The following is a 21,620-nucleotide window of genomic DNA, read 5'->3' on the forward strand; positions in this document are numbered from 1 at the left end:
TGAATAGTACTGATTAAACCATAAAGCCAATATCAGAAAAATTCGTTTTCATTTGATATTCAAAGAACATGTGATTGAGAATCTTTTCATATTGAGCTGATTTGATTATCACATAATTAGATATTGTAATTCATTTAATGACAATAGATGGTTCTGTAAAAATTTTATAAGGGCAATTCCTAATGGGCGTAAATCCAGATTTTGGCACTTAATTAATTCATTCTGACTGTGAAATCATATTCGTAAAGTTGGCAAACATTACATGATCAGTTACTAAAGAACTGATACCATCTTAAGTCGTCCATTTCAAGAGCACTCTCCATAACCTACTCCCCCGCCCCCTGGGGTCATGATTACAATTCTATCGCCCTTTTTTGCAATGATAGTGTTTTTTCCACCAATATTAATCTCAGATCCATCTTTTTTAATCCATAAATTATATCCTCGTTGACCACATTCACCTCCATATATACCATTTGGAGGGAGAGCTCTTCTTTCTGACAATATGGAAACCTCGACCTCATCTCTAAACAATATATCCCTAATGACACCGTTCCCTCCGTTATACTTTCCCTTTCCCCCTGAATTTTGTCGTATTTCAAATTTGTGTAGCAAAACTGGATATCGCCTTTCAAATATTTCTACATCAGTCATTCTTGTATTTGTCATATTTGTATGAACGGCGTCAGCCCCGTTCCATCCTTGCTTCAATATAGAACTAGGTCCGGCTCCTGCACCTCCACATATTGTTTCGTAATAGCCATATCCTGGTATTTGTTTACCATTAATGTCGGTCTCACTACGTCGGCCAAAGGTAAGATTGTTACAATCACCTTGAGAATCAGCACATATTTGAAAGGTTTTTAATATTACATCACAAATTCTTTGAGACGTCAGAACATTTCCACCAACTACGGCAGCCCCTTCGCCAGGATTTAGTAAACTTCCCACAGGTAATATAACTGTTAAGGGGTCAAGGCAGCCTTGGTTTAAGGGTATATCCTCACCAACTAAGCATCGCAAGCAATAAATAATAGCTGAATTAGCAATGGAATGTGGAGCATTTAAATTGCCATACATTTGGGGAGATGTACCAGAAAAGTCAAAAATATATTTATTTTCTTCACACAAAAGCGTAACTTTTAATTGTATTACACTGCCATCATCCATGTAGTCTTTTCCTTCAAAAACATTTCTATTGAAATATATTGTAAGCTTCTTCAACATACTTTTTATCGTATTTCTTGCGTTATCTTGAATAGCTTTCATATACTTTAAAATCGTGGTTAGAGTGAAGTCATCTATTAATCTCTGAATCAGTTGTACACCTTTCACGTTAGCCGCAATTTGGGCTTTCAGGTCACTCAAATTATCAGAAAATTTCCTTGCCCCACTACACAAGGGATATTTTTCGGGTTCTTTCACAAAAATTCTAAAAATACGATCCTCCATAAATTCTCCTTGTTCAACGATAAGATCAGAAAATATAGATACACCTTCCTCATATAAATGCTTAGAATTTGGCGGGATAGAGCCTGGCAAAATGCCACCTATATCTGAATGATGAGCTCTAGATGCCACAAAAAAGATAATCTCCCCGCTAACAGAAAATGATGGAGTTATAATAGTAATATCTGGTAAATGAGTACCACCACTATTAGGGTGATTGGTAATGATCACATCCCCTTTTTTTAATCTACCCTTCCATATTTTGGCTTGAGCAGCAATGCAAGTGGACATTGAACCTAAATGCACTGGAACATGGGGAGCATTAGCAACTAGATTGCCCACCGGATCAAATAAAGCACATGAGTAGTCCAATCTTTCTTTTACATTGGTAGATACAGACGTCTTCCTTAATTGGGATCCCATTTGTTCGGCTATATCCATAAATCTATGGCTGAAAATGGAAAGCATTATCGGATTGATCTCATCCGAAACTTCGGTAAACCTCTTTCTCTCTTGTTCTTGCTTATTAACTATGATATGAGTCTTCAATATTGACGCTGTCCAGTTTTCAAGGATAACATTTGTTTGAGTTTCATCGGCCAGAATAGCAGGGCCTTTAATTTGGACACCAATTTTTAATGATTTTATGTTAAATACTGGTATTTGTTGCCATTTATTCCTAAGATAACATTGTTGAGAAAACTCTGGTTGGGGTTGTATCATATCTGTTTGTCTTTTAATATATTTTTTTACTTGTTCATCAACAGATGAGTCTGTGCGAACATTAGATTTGCCAATAGACCGAACTCTCACATCATCGACTACAATTTTCCTATTATTGAAGGTGAAACCAAATTCTTTTTCGTGCTGTTCAAGAAACCATTTCTCAAAATTTAAACTGTTATCTTGTTCATAAATCATTATGCATGATTCAGTCCCTTCATATCTCATGTTCAAATATTTCTCATGGACAATATTAGCTTGGTCAAAGCCTTGTTCATTTAAAGAGCTTACGTTCTTCTCTACTAACTTCTGAAAAATACTTTTTATTCTTTCACAGAAACTGAGTTCTTTTGTGCTTATAGAACATGGTGTTTGGGATTCTTCTATCACATCTGCTAAGTAAATACCATACGCAGACAAAATGGATGAATACCTATGGAACAGCACAGTATCAATATTCAATGATTCGGCAATATCAATTGCGTGTTGACCTCCTGCTCCGCCAAATGAAACTAGTCGATGCCTAGAGACCATATATCCTTTGGTTTCAGTAATAGCTCTAATTGGTCTAACCATTGCAGCATTGGCCACCTTCAAAAACCCATAGGCAACTTCTTCTAGTGAAAGTGCCTTACCAAGATCATTGTTAATATTTTTCGTTAATTCTTTGAACAGTGCGTAACTTTTATCAATATCGAGGCCTTCATTTTCACTTCTTCCAAATATTTTGGGAAAGTATTGAGGAACCAATCTCCCAAGCACTAAATTAGCATCCGTTATTGTTAGTGGCCCTCCTTTTCTATAGCAGGCAGGGCCAGGATCAGCAGATGCAGATTGGGGGCCAACTTTAAAGAGACTGTTCTCCCACCTTAAGATCGAACTTCCACCTGCTGCAACCGTGTGTATATCCAGCTGAGGTGTTTGGATTATTATTCCTGCAGTAGTGGTTTCAAAGATATGTTCCAGTCTGTTTTCGCCGAATCGACTAACGTCCGTTGAGGTGCCGCCCATGTCGAAACCAATTAGGGGAATTTCATTCGCAGTATCAAAGCAAGTTCTAGAATATCCAACAACACCGCCAGCCGGTCCTGACAAAATGGATCTTAGACCAGAAAATTTTGACTTCTGAACTAAACCACCATCAGATTGCATAAACTGCAGTGAATGCATGCTAACATTTTTTAGTCCATCTTCAATTCTATTTAGATACCCGTGCAAAACAGGTGTCAAATACGCATCTGCTAGTGCACTATGAGTACGTGGCAAGTATTTGATCATTGGCGATATATCAGATGATAATGTTATGTTGCTGAACCCAACTGCTTTTGCGATATCATAGACTATCTGTTCATGCTTAGGATAAGTATAAGAATGGACAAATGCAACAGCTATTGACCGAATACCTGTTCCATAAATTACATTGAGGACTGTTTTTATGTGATCTGGATCAGGTTCTTTCAGAATTCTGATCGCTTCTCCACTCCTACCTTCTACTATATCAGAATTGTTGATTTCAGTTACTTTATTAGTAGGATCTTCTGAGAAGTCTTCGATGGTTACCCTTTCATCTATCTCAACAACCATACTATAAAGAGGTAAAGGTTTCCTAATATTCAAATCGAAGATATCTGGTCTAGTTTGATCTCCAATATTAATCACATCTTTAAAGCCCTTAGTCACCACCAAAGCACATTTTTCTCCAGTTCTTTCCAACGCACTATTTGTGGCAATGGTAGTTCCCATTCGAATACTAGATACATTTGAAAGGTCTAATTGCGAGCCTCTGGGTATTTCCTTTTTTTGAAAGATTTCCAGTATTCTTCGTATGCCTTCTAGTGGTGCATCTGGATAATTGTTTGGATCAACAGAAAGAAGTTTAATTACTACATCGTCATCCAAACACTGTGTACCTTTACTGCCAATGCAATCGGTAAATGTTCCACCTGAGTCAATTGCAATTCTGATATTACCACTCATTTTTCATAACCAAACGGTAAAATTGTCTCAATGAACAATCAATCGATTCGAGTTATTTGAAAAATTGGGAGTAGCAAATTAAGATAGGAAAATAACGTTCTTCATAAAACATATGTTAGACAAATTCTTTTAAAGAAAGAACTAGCTTTTATTCATGAACATTTAGAATGCAATGTAATATCAGCAATGCAACAAAAATTAAGGGAGTCTCATGGGGTTGTTCATTGTAACACCCCCCTTAGAGCATTGCTTTACATTTATATTAAATAACTCGTGACCATACTAGCTACTGTAGTGACAGTCAATATAAGTTTGTTTAGTTTAATGCTTGGGGGGTGACAAGAATCAATAGTAATTTTGACTTCACAGCTTTTGTTCTATTATCATCAAGACTACATAAAAGTATTTTTGTAAAAATAATAGCTTCAGGTGGGAGATCTAACATATATTATTGGAGGTAATCCAGGTGCAGATATGAAGCTCTGGTTAAAAAAACTAAAAAGGATTCCAAACTATGACTCTTTCATATATGCATCTAATTCTGCGTTTAATTCGTCAACTGTCTTATTTCTTTGTTCAATTGGTTTTTGTGACTTCGTATAATGGCTGCCATATCCACCTCTGGGACCATGTCTAAGTTTTCTACGTTCTTGGTCGGCATCCCTTTTCCTTTTTTGTTGGTCGAGTAAAGTCACTTGGATCGATTTGCCATTTATCTCAAAGTTGTTGTATTTTTCAATGAGTTTTGTAGCTATTTCATTATCCTTGAAATCAGAAATGCATGACCTTGAGTCCTTGTGATCGCGGAAATTAATATACTCAGGTTCTCCGAATTCCTTGATTATATCAAGTATGGTGTAATCAGATACATCAAGACCTATGTTGGTTATTTTTAATCTAAAAAGTTGAGGTACAAGCCTTCTTTTTTCTACGGGGAGACCTAGCCTTGACTCCAGCGTGTTTCGAAGATCTCTCCTTCTATAATTAGTGACTCGGTGGTGCTTAGTGTTCTGGCTCATTCTTGATGATATTTAACAAATAGGATTACCGTAATTTATTTTGTTTCTCCTTTAAATAGCAGCTTAACCTCTTTGTTTATATTCACATTTTTAGTTGTTAGTTAAAGTCCGACTCTGTCAGAAATGTAAAGTTATTTCATCAACTCCAACATACGGTAACAGTTTCATTTACCATTTTTGTGCGTAAAATTGGTAGAATGTCACAAAGTAGTAGTGGTTTAACTTCTATTGAGTTCAATGACAATAACCTTTATTAAATAGTAACTGATATCGATTGAAAAATATAGTTATTAAGTAGCACTTCGAATTTTTGAATTTTTCTTCGCGTTATGTTTCTGAAGAAGCTGTTTTTTACATGAAATATGTGATATTCTATTCCGAGACAGGGATAGAATATTAGGACACTAATATTGACAATACGCACATTTATGTGTATAGAGTGTATGTACTATTTATCACATATTTATTCATATTTATTAAAGGAACCCTTCTCACAATTGATAGATTAGTGTAATTTTAGGTCGGTGAAAATAACTTTGAATCTGTCAATATGTCCGAAATTGTGTTTCATTTGCCTTATCCACGTGATAGACTTAGCATATTGTAAAAGCGTTGGTTCAATTGTAGCCATATTACCATAAGCCATTAATAGTCTATAACTGGCCTCTTCATTTGCTTGGTACTCTTCTAACGGTCCGAATTTCGTATTAATAGTGTCACAAATAACCGGAAGCATTTCCGTGCCATTTTTGTCATTGATAACCATCGTAGAGAAATTGAAAAGTAATGTTGAAACAGCAATAGCTAAGTTGGAAGTTTTCTTTTCTGTGGCATTATCATATATCGTTTCTATAGTTTCAAATATATTTTCATAAACTTTTGGTGAAGACAAAAGCTGTGGGCCCCAAATTTTGTTAGAGAAAATATTTACGAGTATCTTTACTGTGAGCATTGAGATAACAATATCTTTGTTACTCAATCCTAGGTCAATATAATCATTGATATTATTTGGATCAGGCAACTTGTCAACAATGACTCTTAAAATATCAAATGCTGGGATCTTATTTTCCCACGATTTTAATATTCTGTTAGCATACCCATAAAGGGCTTCCCAACTCTCATCTACTGATTGTAATGAAGAGCCAATAAGACCTAAGTCTTCATCATCGAAGGATTGCTCTTTCAAATTAAATTTTACAATACCATTAAATATGGAGTCGGCATTAAAATTTTTGTTTGAAAGAATTTTGGTTACAGGAAACATAGCGAAAGTTTGCGATGATGTAAATGAGTTATCTCTGTTGTTGTCAGATGTAGCTGTATCTCCAACTTTCATACCAGTTGTATTAGTCAGTATAAATTGAACAATTTGATCTCGATATTCAGGAGGTAGCTCATATCTAGCAATAAACTTGTCGGCGATGTCATATGGATTGTCTGTTATATTAACTGGAAGCTTCAGTGGTGGCTCATTTTCTTTCACATCAACATCAAATACATAATCATACATTTTGCCTTCATATTCTTTCTTCTGATCACTACCTGAAGTGGCAGATCCCACTACATCACCTATTTTTATCCACTGTCCACAAGAAAACTGATGTGCCTCAGTTACACCTTCTGGGCTTTTCACAACAACAAGCTGACCTTCTTTCTTTCCTGGTTTGGACAGAACTTCATAGGGAGATAATTTACTTTCATCGAAATTGATTGTCTCCGAGTTTATAGCAGACTTTTCTAATTCTTCCTTAAAAGCGTCTAGCTGATCCTTTGATGCTACTCTTGATTGATCTTCGGTAAAAATTCTAATCGTATTGTCACTGCAGCAAATAACAAAATCGCCGTTGGGCAGGAGATCGAGGTTCCAGACTGATACAGCCGGAATTCTTATCACTTGTTTGGTTGATCCATTGATGCTCCATATTCTGACCGTGCTGTCTTCTCCACAACTAAATAAAGTGTTATTCATATGTTTGACACAATAGACAAAACTTTCGTGGCCTTCAAAAACATTCTTAATTTCACCTTCTAAATTCAGCAGTTTTATGGTACCATCGTTTGAACAGGAAGCGAATATATCATTACTAATATATTCAAGATGTCTTATCACATCATCATGTATATTAGACAACTTTTTGATTAACTTGCCTTCCATCCACACACCGATCGACTTGTCCGCAGATGCAGTCAAAATAATATCATCAGACACCATTGTAGAGTCCCAAACCGACGCCTCATGGTTTCTGAGATCATATTTTAGTTTATTATTATCCCATATTTTCGCAGTTTTATCCCAACTCGAGCTTAGGAGCAATCCATTTTGAAATCTTAGACCACAGACATTTCCTGTATGGCCAACTAAAGTATACATCGGATCAGCTGAAGATCCTATTACATCTTCAATGTGAGAGCCATTAATCAAAGTATCTTGACCACCATAGTATACTGTCTGACTTGTCTTATCATAGCAAACAGCATTTAAGAATTTATCTGATTGATAGACCAGCACATCTTCCCAATCACCAGAAGAGCTTCTCGTCCAAACTCTAAGTGATCCATCTCGAGAAACGCTTGCTATTTTATTATCATTCACTGCTGTAATGTCTTTGACATCCTGCGAATGACCTCTTAAGGTTGCACTCAATTGATACATCTATTGTTGCTTCTGTAGTTTATTCCTAGAACTATGTTCTAAAAATCTTCCAATTGGTCAAAAAAATATAATTTTCTATAACAAATGAGTAATCCCTGAGATTTGTATGTACTAAATTATCAATTACAGAACTTAAATTGAAAATTTAATAGCATTTTGTTTGTAATAGCAAAATGAATACAGCAAAAGGGGAGCCTATAGTGTGCAGAAGCAACGTAGAATCCTCGACACTCTTATTTTTCTTCAGACCTTTTTCGCCTCCCGGCAATCCAATTCCCGGAACATAAAGTAGCATTTCAAGCAGAGATATTGAATCATACAAAAAGAATGGCTAGGGAGAATTGTTAAAACAGTACAGATCATACATATTGATGTAAGTATGCAATACTGGTTTATACTATGTATTAATTTCGTTGCAGGCAAGGAATATGAGGAATCCCGCCAGGATAACTCACTCTTTTATCATGTCAGGAAGACCCGTAGTAGTAATCAAATTTATGCTACCCACATAATAGCAGTTCGATCCTTGAATAGTTTAACAAGATATTACCTATATTTCATCTTGAAATGTTAGGAAGTATTCTACTAATTGTTAACTTGGGCTTCAACTTATAGCTTCAACAATGGTTTCTCAAGGTTTTAATAATATACATAAATTTTCTGTAGGGAATTAGTAACTAGATATTCTTCACTCAGTAGCAGAGCTTGATCATGGAATGTTTTCCAAAGCAAAAAGAGATAGCGCGCTTTTCATTAACAGATTGATACAGCTGCTATTGTAGTCAAGCATGGTATGCCAATTCAGGCTACTGTCCAATTGTACTATAATTTTTGATATCTGTATATATATATATCTTAATGTGGTCGTTTAGGTCTCTTACTTGTTATTTTTTGTTTATAGGTCGCATACAATGTAATATAGTTGCTAGAGTTCCCACAGCTTTTTAGATGTAGATAATAATGCACACCATTAATAAGCCACGATCTTATCGTCTCTTTTTGTTTATCTTCCTCCTCACATTCTCCATAACGAGTGTCTTTTTAAGTGGGAGTGCCTTCTCTATCTGATCGTTTATGTTTGTTCGATTTTGTCACAGTGTAGAGGAGTCTGAAAGCATGAAAGTGTGAAAGTCCCTGGCAAGTTGAACAAGTAGAAAAATGAAAATCGATAGTCTGAAATATCAGTAAAAACCAGTTCTGGACGTCCCCGGTTCCGTCAGGAAAAATCGTTGTTTTCTTTCTACAACAAGCCTCTTAGAAAAAGAGCTTTCACGGCTAGACATTTGAAATTTCGCTTGATTCTAATCTACATCGAAATGGGAGCGGATGCTATTAGAGCTGGAACGTCTTCTAAGGATTTGTCAAATTATATCAAAATTTCAAAGAGCAGTTTAAGGACGAAGATAGGATAGGGAAAGGGTGGGACAACCGAAATTTTGTAACAGAAGTTTACTAGTACCTCGAGTTCCTGCAGCATACAGTTAGGGATTGCACTGATTTAAGGAAAAACAAAAAGAGAATGAACTACTTTCTTCGCGATCGAAAGCGAAGAGCTTGTGAGTGGAAAGTTGGTCTCTTTTGTTAATCGAAGGAAGGCCCACTCAGTTTTTTTCTTGTTTATTGAGAAACGAGACACATATTGATTGGCAACGTATTTACTTGAACTATTTTCCCTCTTCTTTATTATATAACTAAGAATTTATCTTTGAACTTTCAAAAGAATTTATATATGTATGTGGTTATCTGTGTATGTAAAATAGACTATATATAACTCGAAGTATACAATAGTTTCGTTATAAAGATTGAGCGAGATAATTTGGCTGTACTTTACTGAATCGAAAGAACGAGAACAGAAGAAAATTCAAAACTCAAAATTCAAAAGTCAAAATTTAATTCGAGGCTTAATTTTGTAGAGACGGATAGATAGTTTTGAATAGCAAAGGTTGCAGATATTTTATTAGTATAAGTCAAACGGTACTTAGGATTTAAGTTCTTAACATTGATATCCGCAAAACCGTCATAACTATAAGGATTGAAAACAGTTATGTCAGGACCATTGTTGTTTGCTCGTAACGCGGATGGGTTGTATTTCAAGCCTTTGAAAAACGAGGATTCAAAGCGTGTTATCCATTTGTCAGCTCACGACCAATTATTAACAGCAGTAGATGGCGGTGAATTCCCTGTTGCTGCAAAATCCACAATAAAGGTGGCTGCACTATTAGGTTTCATCAGATTGAAACTGAACAAATATGCTATAATAGCTGATACGGTTGAAGAGTCTGGAAGACTGGATGGGCATATTATTTACAAGGTTGTTCAACACTCTATTGTTAACGCAAAGAGATCATCGAGAATTGATAAAGATGAAGCTGAATACTTGAAATTGTTAGAAATGCAATTGAAAAACTCCACTCTTTACTTCTCTTATACTTATGATTTGACAAACTCATACCAAAGAAATGAACATATTAAAAGTCCAGTTGGTTCTCCATACTGGAAAACATGTGATAAGAGGTTTTTCTGGAATCACTACATAACAGAGGAACTAAGATCCTTAGCCCAAGAAGACAGTAATGTAGAGGTTTTTATTCAACCTATTATTTACGGTTATGCAAAGGTCTTGGATACTGGTCTAAATGGTGTTCCAATTAATGTCGGTTTGATTACCAGAAGATCAATTTACAGAGCGGGTACCAGATATTTCCGCCGTGGTATTGACGAAAATGGTAATGTGGGAAACTTCAACGAGACTGAACAAATTTTGCAAGTTAGAAAGACTGGGGGAAACCCTGAATTGTTCTCTTTCTTGCAAACGAGAGGCTCTGTTCCAGTTTATTGGGCTGAAATAAACAATATGAAGTATAAGCCTAAGTTGGTTCTGGGTGATAACAGCACATTGGAATCTACCAAGAAGCATTTCGATGAACAGGTAAGCTTGTATGGTGATAATTACCTTGTTAATTTGGTGAACCAAAAGGGACATGAACTTCCTGTTAAAGAAGCTTATGAAACAGCCGTTGCTGGTCTGAATAACCCAAAGATACATTACATATATTTTGATTTTCATCACGAATGCCGTAACATGAAATGGCATAGAGTCAAACTTCTGATAGATCATTTGACAGAGATGGGACTATCTAGTAAGGATTATTTCCACAAGATTTTCACAATGGATGGTTTGAAGACAGAAAAAATAGTTAGTGAGCAACATTCGACTGTTAGAACTAACTGTATGGATTGTTTGGATAGAACTAACGTTGTTCAATCAGTTTTAGCTCATTGGATCTTGCAGAATGAACTTGAAACTTCTGGAGTCGTTGGTGAAGAGCAATTATGGGAACAAGATAAGTCGTTGTTATCTTTATTCCAAAACCTATGGGCAGATAATGCTGATGCAGTCAGTTTTTCATACTCGGGTACTGGTGCTTTAAAGACAGACTTTACAAGGACTGGTAAGCGTACTAAGGCAGGAGCCTTCAATGACTTTGTTAATTCAGCTTCCCGTTACTATCAAAACAACCTAACTGATGGTCCTAGACAAGATTCTTATGATTTATTCCTTGGTGGTTTCAAGCCGTTCTCAACAGGAGTTGTCTCTCCTTTTACCGACAGAAGACCGTTTATTATTCAGGCTGTGCCAATGCTTCTCTATGCAGCCATTACTGTTCTCGGTGCAACTATATTGTTCCCAAAGGGATCATTTACAGACTCTAAGAATATGATGTATTTCATATGTGCAGCTGTAACTACTGCGGCTTGTGTACAATTTTTGATCAAAAATGGAATGCAGTATGTCAACTGGCCCAAATTGATGGATGTTGGCTTTTTGGTTGCAATGCAAACACACAACAAGGAGCAAGAATTTAGAGGGTTTAAATACAAACCTGATCCGCGGTTTAAAGCCCCTACAACTTCAAAGAAGGACTAGTCTTTCTAATGTATGTAATACCATAAATTTCATGATATAATTTTCAATCAAAGAGACCCTTTTCATAGCTTCTGTCAATTTTTCCAGAAAAAAGGAATTGTATATAGTCTAGAAGAACTGGAATAATTTCAACAGTACATTGTTGTTTGTGTATTTCACACTCCATGGCAATTTTTGAACTAAATATGGATTTGCGAATGCCCTAATCGTATTGTTATCACCGTAAACGTAGTTGTACTTCGCGTGCTTTGCAAAGCTCGCAGACAAATTCAACATGCATCCATTTCTACCTGATAGAACTTGATAGGAAAAGTATAAAAGGGAATGAGGATGATCTTTTTTACTTGGGGCTAACGTACATTTTTTGTGTTGATCGTAAGCTAGCCCTATAAGACAGGACTAGATAATACAGATTATAATCTGAGTAAAAGCAATATTGTTCTCTAGTCTAATATATGTTCAAGACGTTGTCAAGTGTTACTTTGTTTTTCCAGGTGGAGCACTAGTGCTTGATAGTGCATATGTGTAGGCTATTACGCAATAGCTAGCAATGAGCTAGTCAATAATTTTTCTGTTTTTGTTTATTTTTTATTTTTTTTACATGATGAGGAACCAGATAGGGACAACAGACCTCGATTTTTTGGAATGACGAGGAAAGTCTTTTCAATGCCAAGTTTTTAGTAGAGCTTTTGGCGATTTCCTGAACCCCCAAAATAAAATAAAAGATAAACGAACAACGAAATCGATATGTAATACTAGTAGGGATGATTTGCACTTGATTTTATGTTTTTTTTTCTTGAAGAAGATCGCTGGTAATTAAGTGTTTCAAATAAGTGTGCTTGTGCATACGCATATGCAAAGCAGATGCACTTAGTGATCAGATTCTTGGATTAAAGTATCACGTTAAGCTCAAAACTGTCTGTGGATGATGTAATGAGTAAGAGATAGATTTTATTACAAAATTGATAAGTCAGTATTTTAAAGGAAAGAGCCGTTGAGCCCGCCAGTTGCTGTTTAATGCATTTTCCCGGATAACTACCTCATCTTTGCTAGCAGCCAGAGCTCGAAACATGTGAAAAGTGAAATGAGTCACATGACAAAGTTCTAGTATACATCCAGTAAATGCTATCTAGTATCGTACGAAAGTCCTTGAAGAATTTACAACTTCTTTAGGATTCGTACTTCTTTACTTTGGTGGTTTCACCGCCATTCTCCCCTCGTCCTTTTTTGCCACACACAGAAAGCAATGCAGGGTTTAGGTGCTGAGACATACCTTGCGTGTATATGTCATACCAGCTGCAAAAGCAATGTTGACTACATAATCGCCATCCTGGTAGAACAACACTAGTTGGAAAGAAAAGTCAATGCAACGTAATTACTTCTCGATATATTCTTGCATATGCCTTGGTAAGAGAACTGTGCAACAATGAACTCAGTAAAGTACCAGGTCGATTGCCAGCATCTTCTCAGCATCTTGCCATATAACCGGTAACGATCAGTACATTGTTCCATTGGTAATGGGACAGTACGTTTGGAAGGAGGAAGGGGGAGAAGGAACACCAAGGGCATGGGACCCTGTTCTTGCTGCGGTGTGTTTATAGTGGAATATCTTAGAAACAACCTTGTGGCCAACGAGAACCACACAATTTTTAGTGATCATAAATTGATGGGCTATCAATTAGTTTCTATTCTTTTTATTTTTCTTTACGCAATTATTTGATAAATTAGTTATAGTAACTTGAGACTTGAAACCGTACAAGGCCAATTCAGCTATACACACGATATATATATACCTAGTCGACTTGTTATCAGATTAAGCCCCTCGTCCTGGACACCTTAAGGAGAGAAGAGTAACTAATAGCATAAAGCAAAAAAAAAAAAAGAGAACAACAAAAAAAAAAGGTACACTATATAAACTTAGGCTTCAAAAGTTCGGTGATAGACTTTTGGAAGATAATTTGTTTGAATAAAAGGAATTGATTAGTTGATTGACCGGAAGACATAATTGTCGGTACAAGTCAAGATCTTACTATACATACATTCGGTAAAAATAGGTCTTTCCAGATTGACTAGTAAAGCATAACAATGTCTAAGGAAACCGGTGAAATTGATGAGAGTTTATACTCTCGTCAATTATATGTCCTCGGTAAAGAGGCAATGCTTAAGATGCAGTTGTCTAACGTGCTGATTGTCGGTTTACGTGGTCTGGGTGTTGAAATTGCCAAGAACGTTGCCTTGGCTGGTGTTAAATCATTAACTTTGTTTGACCCTGAAAAGGCAGTTCTGCAGGATCTTTCAACACAGTTCTTCCTAAGCGAAAGTGACATTGGTAGACGTAGGGACGAAGTCACCCGCGGTAAGTTAGCAGAGTTGAATTCATATGTTCCTGTTAAGACACTCGAATCTCTTAACGACGATGATTTGAAGCAATTCCAAGTCGTTGTGGCCACAGAAACTGTTTCTTTGGAAGATAAAATTAAAATGAACAACATATGTCATAACTCTGGAGTGAAATTTATTGCTACAGAAACTAGAGGTCTGTTCGGACAAGCATTCGTTGACCTAGGTGATGAATTTTCGGTCATTGATCAAACTGGTGAAGAACCACGGACAGGTATTGTATCTGATATAGAGCCAGATGGAACAGTTACCATGTTGGATGATAGCAGACACGGTTTGGAAGATGGCAACTACGTCAAATTCTCTGAAGTACAAGGTCTAGAGAAGTTAAATGATGGTACTTTATATAAGGTAGAAGTACTAGGCCCATTTGCATTCCGTATTGGATCGGTTAAAGATTTAGGTGAATACAAGAAAGGAGGTATCTTCACAGAAGTTAAGGTGCCTAAGACTTTGTCATTTAAGACTTTACAAGAATCCTTATCTGAACCAGAATATGTGTTCTCTGATTTCGCCAAGTTTGATAGAGTAGGTCAATTACATCTAGGTTTCCAAGCTCTACATCAATTTGCATTGAAGCACCAAGGTGAGCTACCAAGAACTCTGAATGATGAAGATGCTAATGAAGTTTTGAAGCTGGTAACTGATCTAGCTGCTCAAAATCCAAATGTTCTAGGCTCCGAAGATGCCGAGATCAATGAGAAGCTTATCAGGGAGTTATCTTATCAAGCCAGAGGTGATATCCCTGGTGTTGTGGCCTTTTTTGGTGGTTTGGTTGCACAAGAAGTTTTGAAAGCTTGCTCCGGAAAATTCACACCGTTGAAGCAGTACATGTACTTTGACTCATTAGAGTCATTGCCGGATCCAAAACAATATCCTAGAACTGCGGAAAACACAGCACCAATTAATACTCGTTATGACAATCAAATCGCTGTTTTCGGTATTGACTTCCAACGGAAGCTTGCTAATTCTAAAGTATTCTTAGTTGGTTCTGGTGCCATCGGTTGTGAAATGCTGAAAAACTGGGCGTTGATGGGTCTTGGTTCGGGCCCAGACGGTAGAATTATTGTAACAGATAATGACTCAATTGAAAAGTCGAATTTAAACCGTCAATTTTTGTTTAGACCAAAAGATGTTGGTCATGATAAATCAGATGTTGCCGCAAGAGCTGTATCTTCGATGAATCCGGATTTAGAGGGGAAAATTACACCTATGACTGACAAGGTTGGTCCAGATACTGAGAATATATTTGACGATGCTTTCTGGGAAGGATTAGATTTTGTTACAAATGCATTGGATAATATCGATGCACGTACTTACGTTGACCGTAGATGTGTTTTCTATAGAAAGCCTTTGCTGGAATCTGGTACTTTGGGAACAAAGGGTAATACGCAAGTTATTATTCCAAGATTGAGTGAATCTTATTCGTCATCAAGAGATCCACCAGAAAAGTCCATCCCATTGTGTACTTTGCGTTCATTCCCAAATAAAATCGATCATACCATTGCTTGGGCAAAATCCTTGTTTCAAGGCTACTTTGCCGATGCTGCTGAGAATGTTAACTTATACTTAAATCAGCAGGATTATGTTCAACAATTGATGAAGCAAAGTGGAGACGTCAAAGGTACACTTGAATCGATTGCAGAGTCTCTGAACAACAAGCCCAACAATTTCGATGATTGTATTGCTTGGGCTAGGCTAGAATTTGAAAAGAAATTTAACCATGACATCAAGCAATTATTGTACAATTTCCCAGCTGACGCAAAGACATCTACCGGTGAACCTTTCTGGTCAGGATCCAAGCGTGCCCCAACTCCATTGGTGTTCGATGTTAACGAGCCAGATCACTTTCATTTCATTGTCGGTGCAGCTAACTTAAGAGCATTTAATTATGGTATTAAGGGTGATGATGGGGAGCCTGATGTTAATTATTATAACTCTGTACTAACTCATGTTGATGTCCCTGAATTCTCTCCCAACAAGAACTTGCAAATTCAAGTTAATGATGAAGATCCAGATCCAAATGCTGGTAGTCAGAATGATAACTTGGATCAATTAGCTGCTTCATTGCCTGATCCAAAGACTCTAAACGGTTTCCAATTGGCACCTGTCGAGTTTGAAAAAGATGACGATACAAATCATCATATTGAATTTATCGCAGCTTGTTCAAATTGTAGGGCACTCAATTATTCCATTGAAGTTGCAGATCGCCAGAAGACGAAATTTATTGCTGGTAGAATTATCCCAGCAATTGCCACAACAACTGGTTTGGTAACGGGTTTGGTAAACCTGGAACTATATAAGGTTGTAGATGGAAAGGATGACATTGAGGTGTATAGAAATGGTTTCGTTAACCTTGCCCTACCGTTCTTTGGTTTTTCTGAGCCTATTTCTTCTCCAAAAGGTAAGTACAACGACAAAACATATGATAAAATTTGGGATAGATTTGATATTAATGGTGATATTAAGCTTTCCGACTTAATTGATCACTTTGAGAAGGTTGAAGGTTTGGAAATTACCATGTTGTCATATGGTGTTTCATTATTATATGCCTCTTTCTTCCCTCCTAAGAAATTGAAGGAAAGATTAAATCTGCCAATTACTGAACTAGTCAAGCTGGTTACTAAGAAGGATTTGTCTTCTCATTTAAAGACTATGATTCTAGAGATTTGTGCTGACGATAAAGAGGGTGAAGATGTCGAAGTGCCATATGTAACTATTCATTTATAATTGTACTATTTTAATCATATATAGCACAAAAAATTTTAATTGTTACGCGTTTTCCTGAAAATCATTAATTACATGTTGAGCCAAGGTCGAAAGAAACGACCAAAATAATAAAATTTTGTACAAGTCGACAGCCTCGGTCGCTAGCAACCAAAATTAGTAATTGTGCCGAGAATAATCACAATAGTTATTAAATAACCTACATATCACTAATAAGGGGAATGAGACCAAGTGCCACAATTATTGTAATCAAAATAATCACCTGATTTACTGGGGACACACCAGCCATGGTTTTCAACCTAAATTCAGTTATCTTCTTTCTTATCATCTTGTTTGTAATACCCACTTTGTTAATAGCAGTGTATATACTACCAGTTAGCACAAAAAGTGCGAGGATAAACATAAACACATCTACGTTACACCAAAATTCTGAAGAACCCCTCACACAACTTGTTACAATATTTCTACCCATAAATGGGAAACACACGGCTTGGATTACAGCAGAGAACCAAAATATATATTGTATCTCCTTAGTCAAAGTCCTAGCACCATTAGTCAAAGCCACAACACCTCCATGCAATAGAGGGTTACAAACAATTATCCAAAGTAAAGAGGAGAACATTGCTTAAAATAACTGTTCGGAGTATAGATATTATTAAACTTACCAGATCTTCACTTGCTATAAGTATATATGAGTTCGTTATGACAATGGTTTTTTATTATGGTTCGTCAATTTGTTTATGTTTGTAGGAGAGGGGTGACTGACTCCAAAATATCTAAAAGTCCGAAGATCGTACGTCTTTAGGTACCTTCATGTTGTTGCTCTGTCGAGATAAAGCATAAGAAAATCCAAGGGCACTTGTTTATCAAATAGATCGCTGATCTATCTAAAAGAATTTATACATGTATAGATCTCAGGCTACTATTTTCGTAAAATAGTTATCGATGTTTATAAGTTAAGAAGTTTTCGAAATTCCCAATTGTTCTCCATCAGCTCCTCATATGTGCCCATCATTGCTACTGTGCCATCGACTAGAAAGAATATTTTGTCGCAGAGCTTAATTGTTTCTTTTTGATGTGATACAATAATAGTGACAGGTGCCAAGCTCCGCGAGCCTATTATATCATTGATTTTTTTTGCGCTTGTTACATCTAATGCAGATGTACACTCGTCTAAAATTAAGACTTTAGGATTCCTGAGCATCTCCCTTGCCATACATAAACGTTGTGATTGGCCTCCTGATAGTAATGAATCGTCCAACTTACTATCCAATCCATTATTTAGGCTGATAATGAAACTTTTAAGACCTACATATTCCAAGACATTAAGCAGATGTTCATCACCTACAGTTTCTGTTAAGCCATATAGCAGATTGTTACGAATAGTATCAAATTGTAAAACTGGATTTTGTTGTAAAAGAGCAACAGTTTTATGCAATTCTTTTGTAGACCACTTGTTAATATCGCAGGAGCATATATTTATGCTTCCTTCTGATAAACTGTATAGCCCACAGATTAAATTTATTAGGGTTGACTTGCCAGATCCCGATTTTCCTACTATGCCATAAATTTGATTTGAATATAGTTGCATATTTATGTTAGTTAGTGTTTTTTTATTATGCACTTGTGCGTAGGTAAATGAAAGATTACTTACCTCAATTACAGGTTGATTTGGATTCCAAATTCCCTTTGTTGTTGATAAATTTGAAGGTGGCTCTATAGTCTGTTGATTATCTCCTTTGAGGATCTGGTCTATCCAAGAAATTGACCTTTGTCCCCTAGTTATATCTGGAAGTTGAGTCACTAAACTGGCAACGGTTACAATAGTAAATAATAGAAGTGCTATTGTTTCAAACAGTTTTGAGTGTGTGTATTCCCCAGTCAGCACGAGTTTAAATCCATAGTAGAAAAGGATAGATTGAAATAGTAGCACTAACATATTAGTAAGCGCAATCCCCAAACCAGTTGCTACAGCTCTATAAGTTCCGTTTTTTTCCAGTAATTTAATTTTACAATTAAATTTTTTGGTTATGTACTGTTGTAGGCAAAGAGATTGGATTGTTTTCATACCGATAATAGCCTCATAGACAATTGACTCCAAATTAGCAACTGAGGTTTTATATCTATTTTCTGTTTTGATTAAAATTGTTCCATAGAGACCAGTCAAGACTACTACTAATGGAATAATGGCGATGCATACCAAGCTTAACTTCCAACCAATGGCAATAGCCCATACTAATCCGATCGAAGTCACTAATATCAATGTAGTTATGACGGATAAAAACTCTGTTACTAAATTTCTTAGGTCTCTTAAGTCATTTATTAATAATGTACTCAAAATGGGGGCTTTGTTATTACTCTTTGAGAACCAAGATATAGGATTTTTGATGATCTTTATAAATGTTTCCTGTCTTAGCTCAAATATCCAGAACTCACCAGAATAACCCAAAAAGAATAACTTTATAAAGGTAGATACACCATCGCACAACGCTATCAGACTCACTATCAGAGAAAATTTCAAAAGATATTCACTTCCCGGCGAATTATATGATGTAGGTAATAAGCCATTCATTAAATAGCTAAACGTATAAGAGAAAACCGGATTACAAATTGCTGCTATAATTGCTGCAATTAAACCTATTACCAAGACGTGCTTCTTAGATGACGAAATAATAAACTTGTATATTATTTCATTAAACGGTATCAAGATCACGGACTTGGTGTTGGATTCTAGATCCTTTTGGTCATATTCTGATATTCCTGCACTAAATGCAAAGTATTGATATTCTTCACCTTGAAATGCTTCCTCTTCTAAGTAGCTAACGTCTGTAGACACTGTAGCAGAATTGTCATATATCGATTCTGATGTTAAATGGTCATCCCATTTAAATTCTTGGGTTTTCTCAGTATTGAGGGCCGAACTTAATATTTTTCTCTCGCTTATATTGAGAATATTATCCGTGTTACGGATGAACTCTAGGTCATGAGTTATAATAACGGTGGTTTTACCATTTCTCCAACGTTTAATATTTTCCATCAATACAATTCTCTGACGCATATCCACAGCCGAAAGGGGTTCATCAAGAAGAAGAATGCTTGTATTTCTGGCAAAAGCTCGAGCCAACGCAACTTTCTGAGCTTGCCCGCCACTCAGCTTTATTCCACCAGAACCTATTCTAGTATCCAATCCATCGGGTAACTCAGCGATTAAATTTTCAAGAAGGGCAAATTTGCAAATGCATTCCATTTCTAATTTTGATGGCAAATTTGTCCAATTACTACAAGCGAGTATATTGTTTCTAATAGTATCGTTGAATAGTGTTGGTGTTTGACTTACTAAAGTGATGTTCTCCAAAATGATATTACGATTTATAGATCTTATATCTAAATCACCAAGCATTATGGAACCATGATAATTATCATAATGCAACAAAATTAAATCAAAAAGAGTCGATTTCCCAGATCCTGATGGGCCTATTACATAAGTCATTTTATTTGGCTTTATAATAAAGTTCATTTTATCGAAAACCTTGTCAGTTTTTCTTTCTGGGTAGCAAAAGCTAACATTATTAAATACAATGGGTAACAAATCAATACCGCTGATAGCATCAATAAATGCTAATGACTCTCTTGGAGTTCGATCAATCATTTTCAATAGTCTTTTCATCGCTACATCACCCTTTTGTAGTACTACTGCCTGGCCTAGAGCGCTGTTTATTATTGATCCTAGCATGAGACAACAATGAAAACTTGTTATGACACTATCGATATTCAACTTTCCTTGTTTGATCATGCTTGATCCAAACCAAAACCCTTGCACAAACATTAGCAGTGACAGCAATCTTAAAATTGATATGTTTGCAGAAATGAATAAAGAGGCTTTGATGTAATATTCATTTGCTTGTGCTATGTAATGAGTGTACATTGAAATCTCAAAATCGTCACCGTTGTGTAATCTCACAAATTCGATGTTTTTCAGCATCCAAGCAAGACGTTCAGCAGCGCATTCTGACTCTGTATTCTCTTTTTCTGTGTATTTATGAATATATTTTGAGAATATAACCGCACAGATGATTATAAATGGTGTCGAGCAAAAGATAATCAAGGTCAAAGACCAAGAGAAGTAGAATGCAGTTCCTATTAGTGCAATTACAGCTACAAGGCTTTGTGACATAATAGCAGAGGCTTCTGCTGAACTGGACCTAACTTCTTCTATGCATCTATGCAATTGAGTAAATTCACCCATGATATCAGACCTGTACTTGTCAAACCAACTACAAGGTAGATTGAAATATTCATGAAAGAGCTTTTTTCTAATGATATAACTTTGTCTTTCTCCAAGCATCATCCAGCCATATATGGCTAGCCAGTTAAATGGTAAATTTCCCATTCCTAAAATAAGTATAGACATGGTTCTGATGACAAGCTGTTTTCTTTTTGTATTATAGTCAACCTTATCTGAATTATCATCCAGCAAGTGAAAGATTCTTCCAAACAGTATTGATGATATCGCAGGAACTAATCCATTGATAACTGTACAAACCAAAATCAGTATCAAGAGCCAGATGTTTTTGCGAAACCTAATATTCATATAAATGTTTCCTTTATGGTAGCGCTTAAATATAGATAGCATTGTTTTGGTTGTCGAATAGTACGTTTGATGCAAAACTGAATATATATACCGTACTATGTGTTCATTTATGGATTAAAATTGTAAATACCAACTTAACTGTAAGTTATATAT

The 21,620-nt window shown here is 36.1% G+C and overlaps 7 protein-coding genes across 7 annotated transcripts; 2 read left to right on the plus strand and 5 right to left on the minus strand.

Moving 5' to 3' along the window:
* Positions 1–306: 306 nt before the first annotated feature.
* Positions 307–4,149, minus strand: OXP1 (5-oxoprolinase; the record flags this gene model as incomplete). The annotated part of the gene is made up of 1 exon (XM_448234.1): positions 307–4,149. One exon carries the CDS (start codon positions 4,147–4,149, stop codon positions 307–309), a length of 3,843 nt encoding a protein of 1,280 aa, XP_448234.1.
* A 512-nt stretch (positions 4,150–4,661) lies between these two features.
* On the minus strand, positions 4,662–5,168 carry YRA2 (Yra2p; the record flags this gene model as incomplete). Its single annotated transcript, XM_448235.1, has 1 exon — positions 4,662–5,168. One exon carries the CDS (start codon positions 5,166–5,168, stop codon positions 4,662–4,664), a length of 507 nt encoding a protein of 168 aa, XP_448235.1.
* Positions 5,169–5,673: 505 nt separating this feature from the next.
* DOA1 (Doa1p) lies at positions 5,674–7,821 on the minus strand (the record flags this gene model as incomplete). The annotated part of the gene is made up of 1 exon (XM_448236.1): positions 5,674–7,821. One exon carries the CDS (start codon positions 7,819–7,821, stop codon positions 5,674–5,676), a length of 2,148 nt encoding a protein of 715 aa, XP_448236.1.
* Positions 7,822–9,865: 2,044 nt separating this feature from the next.
* On the plus strand, positions 9,866–11,749 carry SAC1 (phosphatidylinositol-3-phosphatase SAC1; the record flags this gene model as incomplete). Its single annotated transcript, XM_448237.1, has 1 exon — positions 9,866–11,749. The coding sequence occupies one exon, from the start codon at positions 9,866–9,868 to the stop codon at positions 11,747–11,749; it is 1,884 nt and encodes a 627-aa protein (XP_448237.1).
* Positions 11,750–13,834: 2,085 nt separating this feature from the next.
* On the plus strand, positions 13,835–16,879 carry UBA1 (E1 ubiquitin-activating protein UBA1; the record flags this gene model as incomplete). Its single annotated transcript, XM_448238.1, has 1 exon — positions 13,835–16,879. The coding sequence occupies one exon, from the start codon at positions 13,835–13,837 to the stop codon at positions 16,877–16,879; it is 3,045 nt and encodes a 1,014-aa protein (XP_448238.1).
* A 196-nt stretch (positions 16,880–17,075) lies between these two features.
* GVI51_K00187 (uncharacterized protein) lies at positions 17,076–17,498 on the minus strand (the record flags this gene model as incomplete). Its single annotated transcript, XM_448239.1, has 1 exon — positions 17,076–17,498. The coding sequence occupies one exon, from the start codon at positions 17,496–17,498 to the stop codon at positions 17,076–17,078; it is 423 nt and encodes a 140-aa protein (XP_448239.1).
* Positions 17,499–17,825: 327 nt separating this feature from the next.
* STE6 (ATP-binding cassette a-factor transporter STE6) lies at positions 17,826–21,509 on the minus strand (the record flags this gene model as incomplete). Its single annotated transcript, XM_448240.1, has 1 exon — positions 17,826–21,509. The coding sequence occupies one exon, from the start codon at positions 21,507–21,509 to the stop codon at positions 17,826–17,828; it is 3,684 nt and encodes a 1,227-aa protein (XP_448240.1).
* Positions 21,510–21,620: the final 111 nt, after the last annotated feature.

The sequence above is a fragment of the Nakaseomyces glabratus genome, chromosome K, assembly GCF_010111755.1.
Source record: "Nakaseomyces glabratus chromosome K, complete sequence".
Taxonomy (NCBI): domain Eukaryota; kingdom Fungi; phylum Ascomycota; class Saccharomycetes; order Saccharomycetales; family Saccharomycetaceae; genus Nakaseomyces; species Nakaseomyces glabratus.